The sequence below is a fragment of the Equus przewalskii genome, chromosome 10, assembly GCF_037783145.1.
Source record: "Equus przewalskii isolate Varuska chromosome 10, EquPr2, whole genome shotgun sequence".
NCBI classification, from domain to species: Eukaryota; Metazoa; Chordata; class Mammalia; order Perissodactyla; family Equidae; genus Equus; species Equus przewalskii.
The window spans coordinates 29,963,026-29,980,612 of record NC_091840.1 but is presented as its reverse complement, the minus strand read 5'-3'; the positions used below and the strand labels follow the sequence as shown (position 1 = coordinate 29,980,612).

Here is a 17,587-nt window from a genome sequence, read left to right as displayed (position 1 = left end):
CTTGATATTTCTGCTGCAGGTAGTCGTTATAATCAAGCACTATTTGTATCACTGAGGCATTAATGCCTCCTCTCTCTCTCAAATACACATGTACACACACACAAAAAAACACACGCACACTCATAGAAATTGCTTCAGTAGACTTGTTTGTAAACCTAGTAAGCTTTATAAAATAGAGGCATTTAAAAGTGATGAATGTTAATGGTTTGGGTTTATTAAAAGCTATTTTTCTGCTCCTATGAGACCAGGCCTGCTTTTGGACTTTTCAATTCTGAACCATTCAAATCCCTCAAACTATTTCCTTGCCAAAGAGTGTTTCCCCCAATCACCAAAATTATGGGCTTTCTAAGTGAAACCTAAACCCTGTGTTTTTGAATTACTTTCTCTAGATCATTAGAACACTGTGTTTTGAAAGGCTGTTTGATGTTCAAGGGAGAGTATTTATTTTCAAAATAATAATAATAAGGAAGTCCCAGTTTGCCAGAGGAAACTATTGTGAAGTATCTAAAAATGTTTCAAACACAACCTTGAACCCAAGTGGAAACATCCACATGCCACTTCCCTACTCAAAAACCTCCAATGGCTCCCCACTGCCTATGGGGTAAAGTTCAAGCTCTGGAGCCTGGCATTCATGAAGCTGCCAGCCTGGCCGGCACCAACCTCTCCAGACTCATCTCTCTGACCCCTTCCTATGAATTTTCTGCACCAGCCAAATGGGATCTTCACCTCGTTCCCTAAACACCCCGTGGGCATTCCTGCCTCTACAACTTGGCCGCACCATGGCCACTCACCATTCTGGCTCCTCCACGTCTCATTCCAAGGCCAACGGAAGGTCCAACTCTTCCAAGAAGCTTGTCCCAGGCACTCTTGCCCTGGGCAGTGGCTGCTTCCTGTGAGGTCTGGCAGCTCTTACTGTCTTGCACTGCTCTCTTATTTATTTTTAATTTTTTTTACTCATTTCTTGATTGTTCTTTCACCCTCCTCCTTTCAATAGATATTGGCGGCCTCTATGTACCCATCATTTGGCACCCAGAACATGTTACTTTGTCCTGTCACTCATCCTTTTACCTAAAAGTTCTATCTTCCCTACTAATTTGCCATCTCCTTGAGACCAGCAGCCAAATTGTACCCTTGTCTGTCTTCCCCAGGGTATAGAACAAAGCAAAAGCTGACGCTATTTCTGAGGACCATCCACGTTGCTCCTCACTCCTACAACCTCCTCTGCTCCTTTCGAATCTTCATATCATTTTCTAGAGAAAAGCAATGGAATTGACTTGTGGTAAAGGTTGGGCTGCTCTGTGCCAGGTGCCATGCTGGCCCCTTCATGCACACTAGCTTTAGAATGCTCACATAAGCCCAACAAAGATGTTACTTTGCAAATGAGAAAATGAAGCTGCAGAAAGATGAAGGATTTATCCATTAACAGACCCCTTGGGGGAAGGAGAAATTATTATTCTGGAATGCTTACCTAAAGTCTTGCCTGTAAGCAGGAAGATGAACTAGACGTCTTTCCTCTACCAGCATCATAACATGCCTTTATGGTTTCTCTACCCCTGAAGTCATTATGTTGCCTTCAAGTACAATTATTAATGCATGTTATTAAAAATTCCATAGTAACATTGACTGACTCATTTATTTACTGGCAAATATGCCATGGAGAAATCTCCTAATCAAGAACTTCTTTGAAATACCTTTTGTTTGAGTTTTTAACCTCCTGAGCAAGGAGGAACAAATAAAAGTTACAGTTAACTAACCAAGTTTACCTAAAATTCAGAGGCTAAGAGAGGGGCAAACAAGCCCAGGCAGAGAAGAAGGGAAATTCAGATTCCTTGACCAGAGGCCTTACTTGGCTAGGAAGGGAAAAGTATGGAGACTCCCGAGGAGTCCAATGCTGGGTCCTCCCATGAGAAATGAGACCCGATGGCAGTGAGGACGGTGCTCACAGCAGCTCACTGTCCCGGAGCACTGACTTGTGCCAGGTACTCTACCCACAAGGCTCTTGCGACCTTCAACAATCCTATGAGGGAGGCCCAATGATTATTGCATAGTTCCAGGTAGGAGATCAGAGGCTCAGATCACTTAGATCATGAGCAAGCATGGCCGAGTCAGGATTCACACCCAGGTTGGTTTGTTTCTCGGATCTCACGGTCTAAAACACTGCTATCTTGTCCATAGAGATCTGTCTCAAATACAAGACCTTCTGATGGATGCTGTGAAAGGTAAGCCAGCAGGCACCTAGGTCTTAGGGAAATTTAACTTTATTCCAAAACAATGCTTTAGCAGCTTCAGGTCAAGACATTTGCTGGGGGAATATCAAATATTATAATAAACGAAAACTATTCTCAACTATTCCCATTACAGAATCAAATACAGATCCTGTACCTCCCTGTCCCTCTCTCATATATTCTCTTCCAGTGTTTTCTTCATCTTATTACTTCCCCACCACCCTCTTTCTTCCCTCCATTTTCACTGCTGAGACATAAAAAATGATTCCCGGGTAAAAGTGATTAGTGCTGGTTGGGAGAGAGGTTTCTGAGAAGCCTAATAAATCACTGCTGTCTTTTCATCCTCTGGCTTCTACACTAGGATGCTCTCAAGGCTTTCTTCTTCCCACCTCCCCCACCCGTCTCCTTCCCCTCTACCTAGTTCTGTCTTTATATTGCTATTTTTCTAGTCTGCTAGGCACAGTGCTAAACTGGAAAGACTCTGCCAAGCCCCCTGGCAGGAGCTGGCCTGCAGGAATCCTGCCCACCACAGCGGTGCAGGGCCTCTGGGCAGACAGGCAGGAGAGAGGGCCGAATTTGGGGTCTGGCTAGAATGTCAGACAGAGCAGGTTTCCCTGGCACAGGAAGTGCCCTACAGAGCTCAGCTGTCTCATGCCAGGGTCAGGATTACAATTTCTCCCTGGCACTTGCCGCAGATTGCCTGGGAAGAGAAGGGAGGGTGGGGGGTGGGGAGCGGAAGCAAGCCAGCACACCACCCAGAGTTGGGCGAGCTCCACAGGGCATAGCCACGTGCCTGAGGCACACGGGCACGCAGGCAGGCAGCCAGGGTTTGCCAGGGCTCGCATGAGAGATGGGGGGCTGGGCACCCAGCGAGTGGCTGTTTCCACATTGGCAGAACAGGAGTTGCTAACCCAGAAGCGATGCTGCTGGGTTAACATCAGGGAAGTGACTTGTCCTAACCTAGAATGAAGGAGAAAAGCCAAACAGGCTACGCAGAAGAAGGATTGGGCATGCTAAAAAAAAAAAAGAAAGAAAGAAAAAAAAAAATGCATGTCCTATTTTTGCAGAGGGAAGGGGACTGGATGAAATGAATCCCTAAATGAACAAGGGCTGGGAATACAGGCCTTCTTTTCTCTGCTCCCATGCCACTGACATCATAACAACAGCTCCAGGCCCTGAGTATGCATGTGCCACCCACTGTGCCATACCTTGTCACGTGTTATCTTATTCAACCCTGCTAAAACCCCATGGGAGGGGACTATTTATAGTCTCCATTCTATTGATGAGTAAACTCAGGCTTAAAGAGGTTCAGAAAGTGACACAAAGTTACACGGGAAGCCAGTGTGGGTCCAGGACGTGAACCCAAACCCCTGAGCTCAAAGTTGTCGTTTTTCACCACCAAGGGGTCCTGCTTTCCAAACCTGTGGGAAAATGCCTCATGCCAGGAGGCTAGGAACTGTCCTGGGAATGTCACAGCAAGACAAGGCCAAGAGAACAGGGCAAGTCTGTCCTCTACAGGGCGTGGTGGAGAAGATAAACCCTTACATGAAACAGAAAATAGTCTGCCTGCCTCCAGAACAAAGCTGACTCTCTTCCCTCCATGACCTCCTTGATCTTGATGAATGAAATGCACTTCCAAGAGATGCAGGGCACAGCAATTATCAATCGTGGTGCTCCGAACCTACAGACGTAACAACATGCTCAATGGGAAAATATAGGAACCGCATGCCCTTAAGAGGAGGGAGAAACTGAAGCTTCATCCCATGATGCTGGGAAAAGCAAGAGAATCCTGTTGCCTCAGGAGGACCTCCCATAATCCCAGAACCACTAGCACAGAACTCCCTTCCATCAGTACTCAGATCCCACGGCCGGCATTTTCCTTCCACGCCAAAACCCTATCACAAAGGAAGATCAGCAGAAACAGAACACAAATTCCATCCTGCCAAGGTACAATGGCTCTCCCCCACCTCCCCATTCTTCTTGTGCCACCCACTTACGCCCTCCCCTTCCCACACACCAGCACATGGAAGGGTTTTCACTTCACTCTGTAACTGGCCTTCGTCAGAACCTGGTCTCGTAACCAGCCTTCATCAGGAGCCGTTCTCTGTGCTCAGAACTGGAAAGAAAGCCTTCTTAATTCTCAGCTGAATACGGGTCTAACAGTGGCAGGACACCCCCAAGCTATTCAAAGAAAAACCATCAGAGGAAACGATTTCAAATCTGGCTTTACAAGCATGTGATTTAAAAATAACTCTGACTTTGTCTGCTATAGATGACATTCCCTAAAGGGACTGCTGTCCTTAAAGCAATCACTCAATTCTCAGGGCAAACAGATTCTTATTTTTCCAGTACCCATCACATACTTCCAGGAGAGCACTCCCAGGTACCACTTTCTGATAGCATCTGAAAGGCAAACACTGAAGCAGTCAGGATGACTCCTGCCATCTCTGCTGGCCTGGGAACATCCAGGATGCTGCACCTCAGATGCCTGGGAAGCCTGTGCAGGTGGCTCTAGCATCCAGAAACCACCGCCCTTCCTTCAGGAAGATGTCAGCCCAGAAAGCTTAACAATCACATAGCTACAGGAGGTTTCAAAGGATCCCTGGGGTATTTCTTCAAGGAAAACTATATTTCTTCAGATATTTGATTCATTCTTTGATCAGACAGCTATACAGAAGAATAAAGATGGGTGTACAAAATAGGAAAGGAGGTTGGAGGGATAGTATGAGACATACTATAATATGAGAATTCACAGGAACCCTCACTTTGTCATTTCAAGACACACTCAGGGTAGACCTAGAAATGTATAATTTGACAGCTTATGGCTTCATTTCCTCTCAGACAGGTAGCACTAATGATACAGTGCAACTGAGCGTAACTCAAAAGATGCATGCTGAGCAAACAGCAGAAAACAAATGCTGAATAAAATTGCTCTGCAATTATCTCCTGATTAGCCTGATGTCTTAGTTTTATCAACTAAAAGTGTTTAACTATGCTCTTATTAACATTATATTTCTTCTCAGCAACCTATATCTCCTGATCTTCTCAAAAGTTTTTGCCCTAAAGCATTACAAGAGGTAAAAAGCATCCATGTGTGTGACAGGATCCTGAACTAAGCCCAGAGTTTGCTGTCCAAATTGAAAGTCTAGATCAGTAGTTCTCAATGGGGGTGATTTTGCCCCCAGAGGGCATCTGGCGGTGACTGGAGACATTTTTACTTGTCACAGGGTTGGGGTAGGGGTGTTAGTGACATCTGGGGGATAGAGGCCAGGGACGCTGCTACACAACCTACAACGCACAGGACAGTGCCCACAGCAAACACTTACCTAAAACATCAGTAGTACCAAGGTTGGGAAATCTTGATCTAGGCTGAAATTACACAATTCCCAGAATGCTCAAGGCCACATCTGTACTCATCCCTCCTGAGGACTTACGTTTCCTCAAGATTAAGTTGGTATTTCTATTCTGATCACCACTGTGATTATACAGAATAATCGAGAACTCTGTCCTTTTTCAGGTTTGCTTGTGATACGCCATCCATCAAGTCCACATTATAATCTTTATAATGATCCACACTGTATGACAGCGGAGGGTTATTTTATCTGTTTAGTATTTGAAGAAGAGCTTTAACTTTTTTCCTGTCTTGTTAGGAGTCTCCTTGAGTTTTCAATTCAAAGAAGAAGATTATTTCGAAGTTGTGTTTCCATTGTCAAAAAAGACACTGAAATGAAGACTTATTTCTAGACCCCAGTGGGATCCTAGTGCGCTTCCTCCACCACCTAACAAAACGACACCACTGAACCTCAGGAGTCCTTTGTTATGAACTGCAAAGCTGACTGGGGCATCCCAAGTTTCTGTCACTGAGGAAGACTGATTCTAACAAGCTCTCACAAACAACTTCTAAGAAAGCCTCAATTCCAACACTCTGATTCTTCACTCTCAGTAGGAACCAAGCTGTGGGGACTCAATATTTGCACACATCTTGGGGAAAAAATACAGTATTTCTAACGTGGCACACATCCTGTATTTGGCAGGGGATTGAGGAATACTTGTCAATTGAGGATATGTTTTGGAGTTAGAACACCCCAATCCAATAACTATTGGTCAAAATCTCCTGACATTTCTCTCCAGAAGGAGGGGTTAAATACTGAATCTCATGATTTTAAGAAGGCATTTCAGAAGACAGGGATTGAAAGAAATGATAAAAGTTGACATAAATAGAACAATGATCACAAGTGCTTTCATTAATAGAATATCCAGTGCTAGTCACTTGACCCTTTTACAAATTATCTCTACTTTTCACACTAATCCAATCAAATATACATTATACTCTTCTACACAAAGGGAAACAGAAGCCCCAAGGGGTTTATCATTTTGTAAGGTCACACAGCTACGATGTGGAAAGCCTCATTCTGCAGAGCAGAATGACACACAACTGTGCCTTCTCACTGGGGCTCTGTCCCCTTCTCCCTGTTTTGTTTTGCTTTGTTTTTTCTCATTTTGAATGGTTATTTATTCTGCCGGTTGTCTGTTTCTGGGAAGAAATTGAAGACAATGGCACTGTACGTTCTAAGTGACAGGGGCTCAGGGCCACATAAAGGAGTGTTTTCTCAAGCTTCTGCAGCCTCCTGGGGTGGCTAGAGGTTAACACTCCATTCCATTCCAACCAGTAGCCTTGAGTTGTAATTCAAAGTGGGTTTGGAGAAAGGGCCAACACAAAGAGATTGGAGTGGAGAGCTTAAACTCCAATACCAATATTTGAAGGCAGGGATGTTCTCTTCCTCCTTTGCGGGATTTTCTTCCATTTTAATCTTACTCTGTGTATCTCAGAAACTCCACACGAGTCAAGGACACGGAGTTCAGAAAAGATCTGTAGGACAATTCTCCCATTGTCCTGCTTTCTGCCTCCCCTGCAGCAAAGGCCCTCAGCACTTCGACCTTCCTGACAGTTTCTCTGGCTGAATCTTTGTTCCTGGTTACCTGCGCACATGAAATGGTCTTTCTTCCTGTTCATTTTGTACTACAGGGTGCTAAGGGCGTGAAGCCAGAGCTGCCTCAGCGTATGTTTAGATCTGAGCGTTTCGCAGTGGGTTTTGAAGTACTGGTCATTTTAGGTGACGTTTTTGGGTAATATTTCAGCACCATTTAAAGCCAATCTTGTGGCCTTGTGGGATTGACAAAAGTGGATTAAGTGTGATGGATACATGAAAATGAAAAAAAAATACATAAGCACAATTTGGTTTATAGGAAGAGTGAAGAGAGAGAGCTGGGGTCTGGTGCTGAAGAAGGTTAAGCCACGCCTAATATGAGAGCTGCTTTCAGATTCAATTTCCCAGTCAATGACAACACAAGATGAAAAAGTTGGGTGCCCCACACCCCTAACTCACATTTTGTTTTCTTCAGGCCAGAGAAGAGTGAATGTAGGTAAACCACAGCCCTATAGAGAGTCTGCCCAAAGCATTCAGCAAGACCCTATTATCTGTGCATTTGGGGATAAGGAAAACAGAGAGCAGATGCGATGGATGCCCAAATTACCCAAATCCTTAACTGCAGGCTGGTGTTTCTGAAACTGCAGTCCTTGGATTCACTGCATCTGAATCCCTTAAGAAGCTGGTTAAAAATGCATATTCCTGGGCCTCACCGTGAACCTGAAAAATCAGAATTTCTAGGCGTGGGGCCATAGAATCTGCATTTAGCTGACTCTCCAGGTGATGTGGATATTCGGTGAAGTGGGTGAAATACAAGACTCCTCTTTTAGAGCGTGCTGAAGCCCCTCTGATGGTCAAGATGCTTAGGTCCCCCCACCCTGGCCCTCCTTTTCCTCCTCCTCCCCACCTGAAGGGAGAAGCTTCTGAGAGTTTACCTGGTCTGATGGGGCTCTGCATACAGTTTGGGGACGGGATGCCAGGGTGAATGGGTGCAGAGGCCCGACTGCTGAGGTCCATGACTGAGGGCGCAGCTGAGGAGGCCGGCTGCAGCCCGGGAGGATGAGGGCTGTGGTCATGCTGAGACGGGCTGGGGGGAATGCCATTTTCAGACAGAAACTCCTCCAGGTCCATGTATTCCAACTGGAAAGTGTCTCCGTCATAGGGAAGAGTTTTGTCCCATAAGGTGGGTCCCAAGAATGCCGACTGGGGGACCGTCGGGCTGTTACTCTCATCATCCAGCTTCTTTTCCTTGTCTTTATCTTTACCAAATGCTGCAGAAAAAGGGGAAAGTTGCAATTTAAGAAAGAAAAAGTGTCACTTTTTTATCACCCCTCCTGGCTTCTGCCACAAAACTACTCCTCACAAACACCAAGGTTCTTCTCGGGCTGCTGGCATTTGCGGACCTGGAGTTAAAAGTTCAAGCAGGATATGGATCTCTGCCTGGTTTTCAACATCTTCCTATTTACTTTGGAAAGAAAGCCCCAGTCCTTGGGACAGGGCTACACACAGATCTAGGGTATAAACAAGAGAGCGCGGTCTTCAGTGCATTAGCGGAGGAGACAAATAACTTAAATCTCCAGTAGGGAAATGGCACTTGCCATTACATCCAACGGCTGTGATGTTTAAGAAAGCAGCCAATATACCAGGCATAATTTATCTTCCAGGAAACTCATGACAGTAACAATCCAAGGTCATTCAGACTTAGAAAGCCAGTGGGTTGGTAATCCTAATTTTGGTAAAGCAGGGACTCTCCACCCTTCTTCGTTACCATGTATTAAGCACCTACTGTATACCTGGTTCTTTCCACACACTGTATCATTTCCCAAAACCTCAGAATAAACTTGCAAATAGCAATTGTCCCCTTCCCACTGAAGAAATGGAGGCTCTGGGACTTGAAGGAGCTAGACCAATACCTCATATTGGCAGAAAAGAAAATCGAGAACTTCCGGAGTGCACATGTTTGCTTCTAAAGCCACTGGGGTACACTATATTTTACAAAAGGAGATTTTTAAAAAAAATTACAAAGTGTTTTCTTCCTCCTCTTCCCCAAACATTGAAGTATAATCCGACTCAAAAAATTAGACACGGATGCAACCTGTCAAAAGCACAGCTATTGGAAAAGGTGACTACTGCACATACCTGTGATGGAGGTATGCAGCTATTTTCTACCTGGAAGGATCGCTCACCCCATTAGGTCTCTAACCAGAGCTCTTCACCCCATTAGGTCTTTAACCAGCGCTCTGGATGTTGCCAAGTCTAGTACTCAGGTGTGGGTGGAATCTGGAATTAAGGAATTTGGCTTCTGAGTTTCTTCCTCAGAAAAACACAACCTCAACCGCCATCCATTCGAATTCTCTACAGTCTCATCTCCTGAGAATCTGACTTAAAACACCCACAGGTGCAAGAGACGGCAGGCAGCACCTCCCTCCCCAGCGCTACTCCTTAAAGGAGAGTTAAGAGGGACGCTCTGCTCTGCAGACTGCCAACCAAACCCCTCAGCTCTCGCCATGCAACAGGTTGTCCCCTGCTAGGAAAGAAGATGCGAGTACTCCCAAGCTATTTGTAGCCGAATGATCTTTCAAGACTTTACACGCTGAGCCGCACGGTTCGCATTTGCTACTGTGATATCGAAGGTATGAAACCGCATCAACCCAATGACAAATCCCTGGTGACACCAGCTCCCCTCGGAGCCTCCTCGCACGACCCCTCCTGTCCCGTTCCAGCCAAGGATGCCTGGGGAAGGTTTGGGACTTACCAAGAAAGGGCTCAAGCCAGAGGAGGCTCCAGTGCGGTTACACGTGAGCCTGCTCCGCTCTCCCCTCCCACCAGGAAAAGTGCACCGGGAAAGTGTCAGCGCTGGAGGCGTGCACGGCTTCCCACCGAGAGACCACTCCCCCCGCCAGCCCCAGCCTCAGCCCTCACCCCCCCACCCCCCTTTCCGAATTACCCTGCACAGATGAACACGCGTCTCCGCTCACACCGCGTGAGTTCCAAATACCAACTAACAACAAGCAATAAGCACGATTCCAATACCCAGGCTACGCACCGAGAACCCCGCTCCGCTCGAGCCCCCGACCCCCATAGAAGCCAGCCCTCTGGTTTCTCCTCCCCAGCCCGCGAAGATCTGCCCTGATGCAGGCGGTTTGGCTCTGCGTGTGGATGAGCCTCAATCTAGGGATCGCCGACCTGTCAAGTTCTATCTCCCTCCCGCGCCGCAGGAGCGGGACCCAGGAGCGCGAGCCAGGTCCCCCGCGCTATTTTAAATGCTACTTAGTGAGGGGGCTCCCTCTTTTACAGGAGAGGTAGGGTGATGGGTGAGCTCCTCAATTTCATCAAAGCAGGGCCAGGGGACAGAGAGAGAGGCGGACGGATGCTCCAGCGGGCCAACGGGGGTGCCTGGCTAAGGAGGAGGACCCCAGAAGCATCGTCCCTTCCCAGAGCAGGGCATCCAGGAGGGCAGCGCTCACCGTCTTCTTGATGAAGGGGGAGCTTCAGCGGGTTCTCCAGCAAGGACCTGAGCACGCCGTAGGGAGGCGGGATAAAGGTGGGATTCAGGGGGAGCGATCGGGACATTTTCTCCATCGCGATGCACTCAAATATTTTTTCCTAAAAATAAAAAAACCCAACCGCCCCCCCCAAATGTTGCTGAGCTTCTTCCTCCGTCCTTTGCCAAAAGTACTCGCTTTCAAGGCGGTGGAGACAAGGGAAGAAAAAAATTACTTCTATCTTTATAAATACAGCTGCATATGAAAATAAAAATAAACTTTCGGGTTCCCAGGGCAGACGATCCCCGGTGGACGCGCCAAGTGCCCACGGGCTCCTCGGCGACGTGCAGGATGCTCTCACCTGCCTCGAACCCTTCGTCCTGCAAAATGTTCAAAATCGCGAAAAAGAAAGGAAAAATATGCAGACGGCTGCAGAAAGGCGAAGGCACCACGCCGCCTCGGGTCCCTGGCGCGAGCACCGGAGACGGCGCGCCGTCCCACCCCACCCCCCTCCCCGCGCCAGCGGCCGCTGCTCCCCCGCGCTCGGCGGCCCCGCAGCGCCGGGCTCAGCGCATCCGGCCGCCCATGTGCCGCGGCCCTGACAAGAGTGACGTCAGGGCCCGCACCGCGCACCGATAGGCGTGCAGGGGCGGGGCCACGTGCGGCCACGCCCCCTCCGCCCCGCCCGCCCCGCCGCCGCGTGTTTAGCGTCGTCGCGCGCGCGGATTTTCTTGGACCATGGGGAGCTGGCGGGTTGCAAAGGGACGGGGGCCAGATCTCCCGGGCCACCGACCTGAGCTGAGAATCTAACTTTTTCAGGGTGGAAAAGGAATTAAGGGTTTTTCTCGGTAGTTTTCAACCTAGAAATAAGCCTGGGAGTTTAAAAAATCCAGATGCCCAGGCCGCATCCCAGATCAATTAAATCAGACCTCTTGGCTGACATCCAGGCATCATTAGTTTTTAAATCTCCCTGGCGGTTCCAATGAGCAGCCAAGTTTGAGAACGACAGGCTTAGATTGCATTGAAGGTAAATACTCTTCTAAATACTTCTCCTGGCCCCCAGCTTAGCACCTTCTCCCTTGCCCGGCTCCCACAACCACCGAAAAATAACTACTTGCTGGAAGTTCTGATGAGATGCAAAAAGCAGAGAGAAGAGGGGAGCAAGGGACTGAGTAGTGTGAACTGTTTCCCACGCTGTCAGAGGGTTATTAATAGGGATACAATTTGCCTGAAATTGAATGAGAGCTGGAGAGAGAGACACATGCACACCGAATGGGATTTTAGTAATATTTACTCTTGGAGAGTACTGATGGCTGCGTCAGGGTCAAGTTACAAGGTCTGCATGGTAATTAAAATAATTCTGTAAAGTATTCCTTAAGGGGGTCTCTGTTCATTGCCATAGTAGCGGCTGCAGCGTCTTGCTCTGCCAGTTTGACCCCGCGGCGCTCGTGGTACACCGAGCGCTGAGCTGAGTGCACCCCTGGTGTGGGTGGAAAACCCTCCCGGCGTAGGGTGGGCAGAGGGCGCTGGCATGCAGGCCCCGGAGCACTCCGGGCAGGCATGCAGGGTCGTCCCTCCCTCCCCACATCTCCTCGCTATGGTTACGGTAGCATGATCTGGGGAAGGGTCTGCAAGAACGAATGGGCACAAATTGAAGAAAATGTTCTTTCAGTGACACATAAAGGCCTTCATAAAGTCTCTGGGGTGGGACATGGTGGAGTCTGGGTGGGTTCTACTTCCACAGAGGCCCCAGGAGGCAGGTGTAAGAGAGAAGGCAGTTGGAAGCCAGGAGACCCTGAGCGCCACAAATGGCCACAAGGTCCCTCTGACAAGGTGATTTCTGGCAAATGCCTTCCCCTCTCTGAGCTGCAGTTTCCTCATGATCAAGCGACCCTACAGTTCTCCTACTCAGAAATTATCACGAAAAGGTAAGGTAACAGTTGTAATGTTTCAGATTTCAGCCGATTCTGAAAACATCAGACTTTTAACTAATGCCACATAGATTTATGGAGCGCCAACTGTGTGTCAGGGACTGTGCTGGAACTGGGGAGAAAAAGATGAAGACGTAGTTCTAACCCTCAAGAACTTATAGTTTAGGGCCTGGCATATATGCAAACATTATAATATAGTCTTAAAAGAGCAAAAATGGATAGAAGGAGGTGATGTGGGCACTAACGTTAGGGGAGGGATTCTGGAGAAGGTGTCCGAGCTGGGCGTGGAGTTAATGGTCTTTCCAGAACTTTCCAAATCCCTTAATTCTATTATATTGTTTTTCACAAAAGATGGGACTCACTTTCCACCATCCTTTTGGAGAGGGCGAGGCTGTTCCCCTGCCTTCATCCCCCCACCTACCTGTAAACCCATAAACCGGGATAGCTGAGCACATCCTCTCAGCCTGGTTAGAAATAGATTATAGATTGAGGTGCACGAAAGGATGTGTGACCTAGGCTTTGTATAACAGACCGCTAGTATTACTCAGCACACCCAAAATGCTCCGCCTGGTCATGGTTCCCTGCACTTCCCCCGTTTCCCATGAAACCCTTATCAGTTCAGGCAATCCTGTTTCCCAGGGTGATCTTTTCCTTACCACTGGACAGAGCCTAACATTGTGGCTTTTACATTTTGCATTGCAAATGGATAAACTGGCATTCTGGTCCATCAACCAGTCTCTTGAGAATTTGGTTCATATAATTGGGTTCCTCTGAACCTAACCAACTCTGGGCATGGCCCAGACTGAGGACCAGCCCTTTAGACCATGATGACTCTCCCTCTCCCTTCACTCTAGAAGGGAGGCTGCTAGAGCTTTGAAATTATATTGGTAAGCATTGACTAGCCTTTAAACTAGCCCCATCTCTTCACATGATAAATGAAAATGAGCACATGTTCCCTCCTCTGGCTATATAGCTATTTGTAAATCATTTTATTTTACTTTTCATTTCTCTTTCTCTCTTTCTTCCCCAGAAGCAGCGGTGGGTGGCTGCCCAGGTTAGAGGGAGGAAAAGGATAGAAGGAACCAAAGGTTATGCCTGTTGGATGGTAAGACCCTTTAAATTTCGCAAGCTAGTTCTCAAATGGATGTATTCTGCAAATGAGCACAAATGTCAACCTGAACATATGCCCAGAAATAACAGCTCCTTATATGTGCTTAGCACTTGTCCATTTACAAAGCCCCTCCACAAGTGTCATCTCACATAGTCCTGACAACTCTGTGAAGAAAGCAATGATTTCATGTAACAAATCACTCAAAAGCCTAGTGGCTTAAAACAGCAAGCATTTTATTATTGCTCATCATTCTGCAGTCTGGGTTGGGCTCAGCTGGATGCTAGGATTGCTGGCCCTCTCTTTCTCTCCATGTAGTGTCAAAGGCTCTCTATTCTCACATGACCTCCTTACATGGTCTCCCTGCATGGTATCTCCAGCAGAGGAGTCAGACTTCTTACCCAGCAGCTCAGGGCTGCCAAGAGCCAGCAATCCAAGATAAGCTCCAATGTGCAGTGCTCATCAAGACTTTGCTTGCTGACATTCCACTGGTCAAAGCAAGACACGTGGCGAGGCCTTGAGTCAATGTGAGAAAGGAATACATAAGGGCATGGAAGTTGAGTGGCATAGTTCACTGGGGGCAGGGTCCCCAAAGTAACAGTCTACCACAATCATTCAGTTATTTTATCTTCAAATAAAGGCAAATGAGATCAGAGAATTTATCCAACATCACTGGGCAGAGTCAGGACTTGGACCAAGATCTTCTGATCATAAATCCAAAGTGTCATTGGATGAATCTATGTCCACTCAGTCACTCATTCAATACTAGTTCAAAACACCTTTGTATAAAGCACTGAGGGGTGCAAAGATACATTAGACACAGAGATGTCCTGTCTGATAGGAGCTTACAGACTAGCTGGAGACATGCCACATGTAACCACAATACAATGTTGTAACTGATGGTCTAAGAGAAACGTAGAAAGAATACCAAAGAAGTTTGGAGGGAAAAGAGATTCATTTAGGGAAGGGAACTACCAAGGTTCCTCAAACCAGGATGATAAGGATGCATAGTATTTGTACATGCAGAAATCAGGGATGGGCACAGGAAAAAGGGAATTCCAGAAGGCAGTGACATGGGTAAAGACAAAGAGAAAGGAAATTGGCAGACACAATTTGTAAACGTGTCTTCATTTCTCTTGGATAAACCAATGCGAGTGGAATTGCCGTAACATAGCACAGATGTGTGTTTTCCTTTATAAGAAACTGCCAAACAGTGTTCTGTGGGAGGTGCATTATCCTGTTTCCAGCAGCAGGTGAGCATTCTGCTTGCTCTGGATTGTCACCAACATTTGGTGGTGTCAATTTCTTAAAATTGTAGTCACTTTTAGTGGTTGAACAGTGATGTCTCATTGTGCTTTTAAGTTGAATTTTCCTGATGATAAATGATATTAAGCACTTTTTCATGTGCTTATTAGTCATTGTATATCTTCCTCTGCAAAGCCTCTGTTCCAGTCCCTTGCCATTTTTAAATTGTCTTTTTATTATTGAATTTTAGGAGTTCTTTATATATTTTGGATGCAGGTTCTTTGCCAGATATATGTGTTGTGAATATTTTCTTCCAACCTGTGGGTAGCCTATTAATTCTCTTAACATTGTTTTTCCATGAGGAGAAGTTTTTAATTTTCATGAAATTCAATTTACAAATTGGTTTTTCATGGTTATTATTTTCTGTGAACTAAAAAACATTTGACCACCCCAAGTCTTGGAGATATTTTCCTTTAAAATTTTTATACTTTAAGCTTTTCCATTTAGGTCTATGACCCATCTCAAATTAATATTTGTGTATAGTGTGAGGTAGGGGTTGTTGAGGTTCCTTTTTTTTTCCCCCCTATGGGGATATCTAATTGTTCTAGCAGCAATTGTTGAAAAAACTTTCATTTCCTCCTTGAGTTGCTTTGGTGCATTTGTTGAAAATTATTTGTATATTTGTGGGTGACCAAAACTTTTGACCCCAAGGGTAAATGGGTGCTTTATCTCTAAGGATAGAATAATGCTGTTTCTAAGTTTCCTGGGATCTGATTTATATCAAGCAACAGAACAAAGTTCATCAAAGTTCATGGTTCAAATGAATGGCTCACTTTCATTGGCTCATTTGGTTTGTTACAAGATCTTCTACAAAGTTGTGCACATTAACTTAAATCAGAGCCTAGAGGGGCTGGCCCCGTGGCCGAGTGGTTAAGTTTGCGCGCTCCGCTGCAGGCAGCCCAGTGTTTCGTTGGTTCGAATCCTGGGCGAGGACATGGCACTGCTCATCAAACCACGCTGAGGCAGCGTCCCACATACCACAACTAGAAGAATCCACAACGAAGAATATATAACTATGTACCAGGGGGGCTTTGGGGAGAAAAAGGAAATAATAAAATCTTTAAAAAGAAAAAAAGAAAAAAAAAGGAAGGAGCATTAGTTCCAACTGTTCTTTAAAAAAAAAAAAAAAAAAAATCAGATCCTAGAGGCACAGGCAATAGCGAACTTGCTTTTTATGTATGTGAGCAAATAATCAAGTCTAGTAGAGGCTTTCGGTTACAACTATCAATATTTCAGTGTTCCTGTCCTAACCTGCACATGCTTGGAGGGGAAAAAAGGTCAAAACTAAATCTCTTTGTTGGAAAAATCCAAGCAAATAAATATTATAAGAACATTTGAGAAGTCAGTGGAAAACTCTTCAATCGCCTAGTCAAGGAGGGGAGGGTGGCAGAGGCTCCGAGGTATGGAACTGTTCTAAAAATGGGAATGACCACAGAAGAAAGGTTTCTCAGAATCAACTTCTTAAAAGATGCCAGCACAGCCCTACTCTGCCCGGAAGCTCTGGAAATCAGCATTCTGCCCAGCCAGTGATTTCCGTCTGTCCTGTCATTTCAGGAGTCATTCTAGTCATTTTAGTGAGGTCGGGTAGGGAAGTCTTTGGCAGTGCATGGGGGCAGACGTGAGGCGGCCATCTTGGCACCAGCCCTGCAGGTCTGCAGAAAGATCCTTGCAGTGTAAGCAGCGTCTGTGTTTCAGATTCCCAATGGGTGTGAAAACTTGTTGAGCACACAATGCCTGCCACTGTACCCTACCAGGGGCTGGGAGCCTGGGGTGGATGGAGCCAAGCACTGTGGTTATGAAGGGCTTTATACACCAGCGAGCCAAACCTCTCGATGAACCTGTTTATCTTGTTACCAGAAAGGGCACTTTATCCGCGGAATTAAATCAGAAGTGAAAGGCATCGTATGCGGAACCCAACTTGTCCCTTTTCTCCTTCCTGAAACCTTTAACTCAGCTAAAACTCTGAAAAGGAAAATTATGTTTAATTGGTTTAACTACTGGAGACCCTCAAATCGATTCCCTTGGTGCAGGAACATGCAGACCAAAAACAATAAAACTTGTGCTGGGAATGTGAAGCTGTCCTGCAAAGGCTGACTCATGGACAGGCCCGTGGCTGGGCTTTCCGACCCCTTCTCTGCATCCCACCGTGCTCTAGTCAATTTGAGTGGGAAAGACGAAGACAGATGGGTAGAAGGGGGAGCAAACCAGGTGTGTGTGTTTAAAAGTCAGCGTCTTTATGTATGTGTGATAGGAAGGAAGGTGAAGGAAAATTGTGTAGAAGAGAAAGAGAGAAAAGACAAATATATGTGGCAAAGAGAGAGAGAAAAAAACAATGCAGCGTGTTGCAGTAGAATGAGCTAGGGGTTTGGGGTCAGACATACCTCATTGTCTCCTTCTACTTCTGGTGAAATAATAATAACATCACCGTGAAGGAGAAGAAGGGACATTGATTGTGTGCTTAACTGTGTTCTGGCACAGCATTGTACACTTTTAATATATTATCTCATTTATTACTTGCAACACTTTTATAGGGTATGTAGCATTTTTATCCCTATTTTACAAATGATGACAGGAAGGCCCAGAGAGTGGCTTGCCACAGTCCTAA

At 46.2% G+C, this 17,587-nt stretch overlaps 1 protein-coding gene across 5 annotated transcripts in view; it reads right to left on the bottom strand.

Annotated features, from left to right (window-relative positions):
* Positions 1 to 11,260, bottom strand: part of HLF (HLF transcription factor, PAR bZIP family member) — a 52,658-nt gene extending 41,398 nt beyond the window's left edge. Inside the window, exons 1-2 of one of the 5 annotated variants that reach the window (XM_070560755.1) lie at positions 11,000 to 11,260; positions 8,089 to 8,424 (exon numbers count right to left, since the gene is read on the bottom strand). In XM_070560755.1, coding sequence (XP_070416856.1) covers positions 8,089 to 8,284 — 196 coding nt within the window. In that variant the 5' untranslated portion in view covers positions 8,285 to 8,424; positions 11,000 to 11,260. The other 4 variants (XM_070560753.1, XM_070560752.1, XM_070560754.1 and 1 more) reach the window with 4 other exon arrangements.
* Positions 11,261 to 17,587: the final 6,327 nt, after the last annotated feature.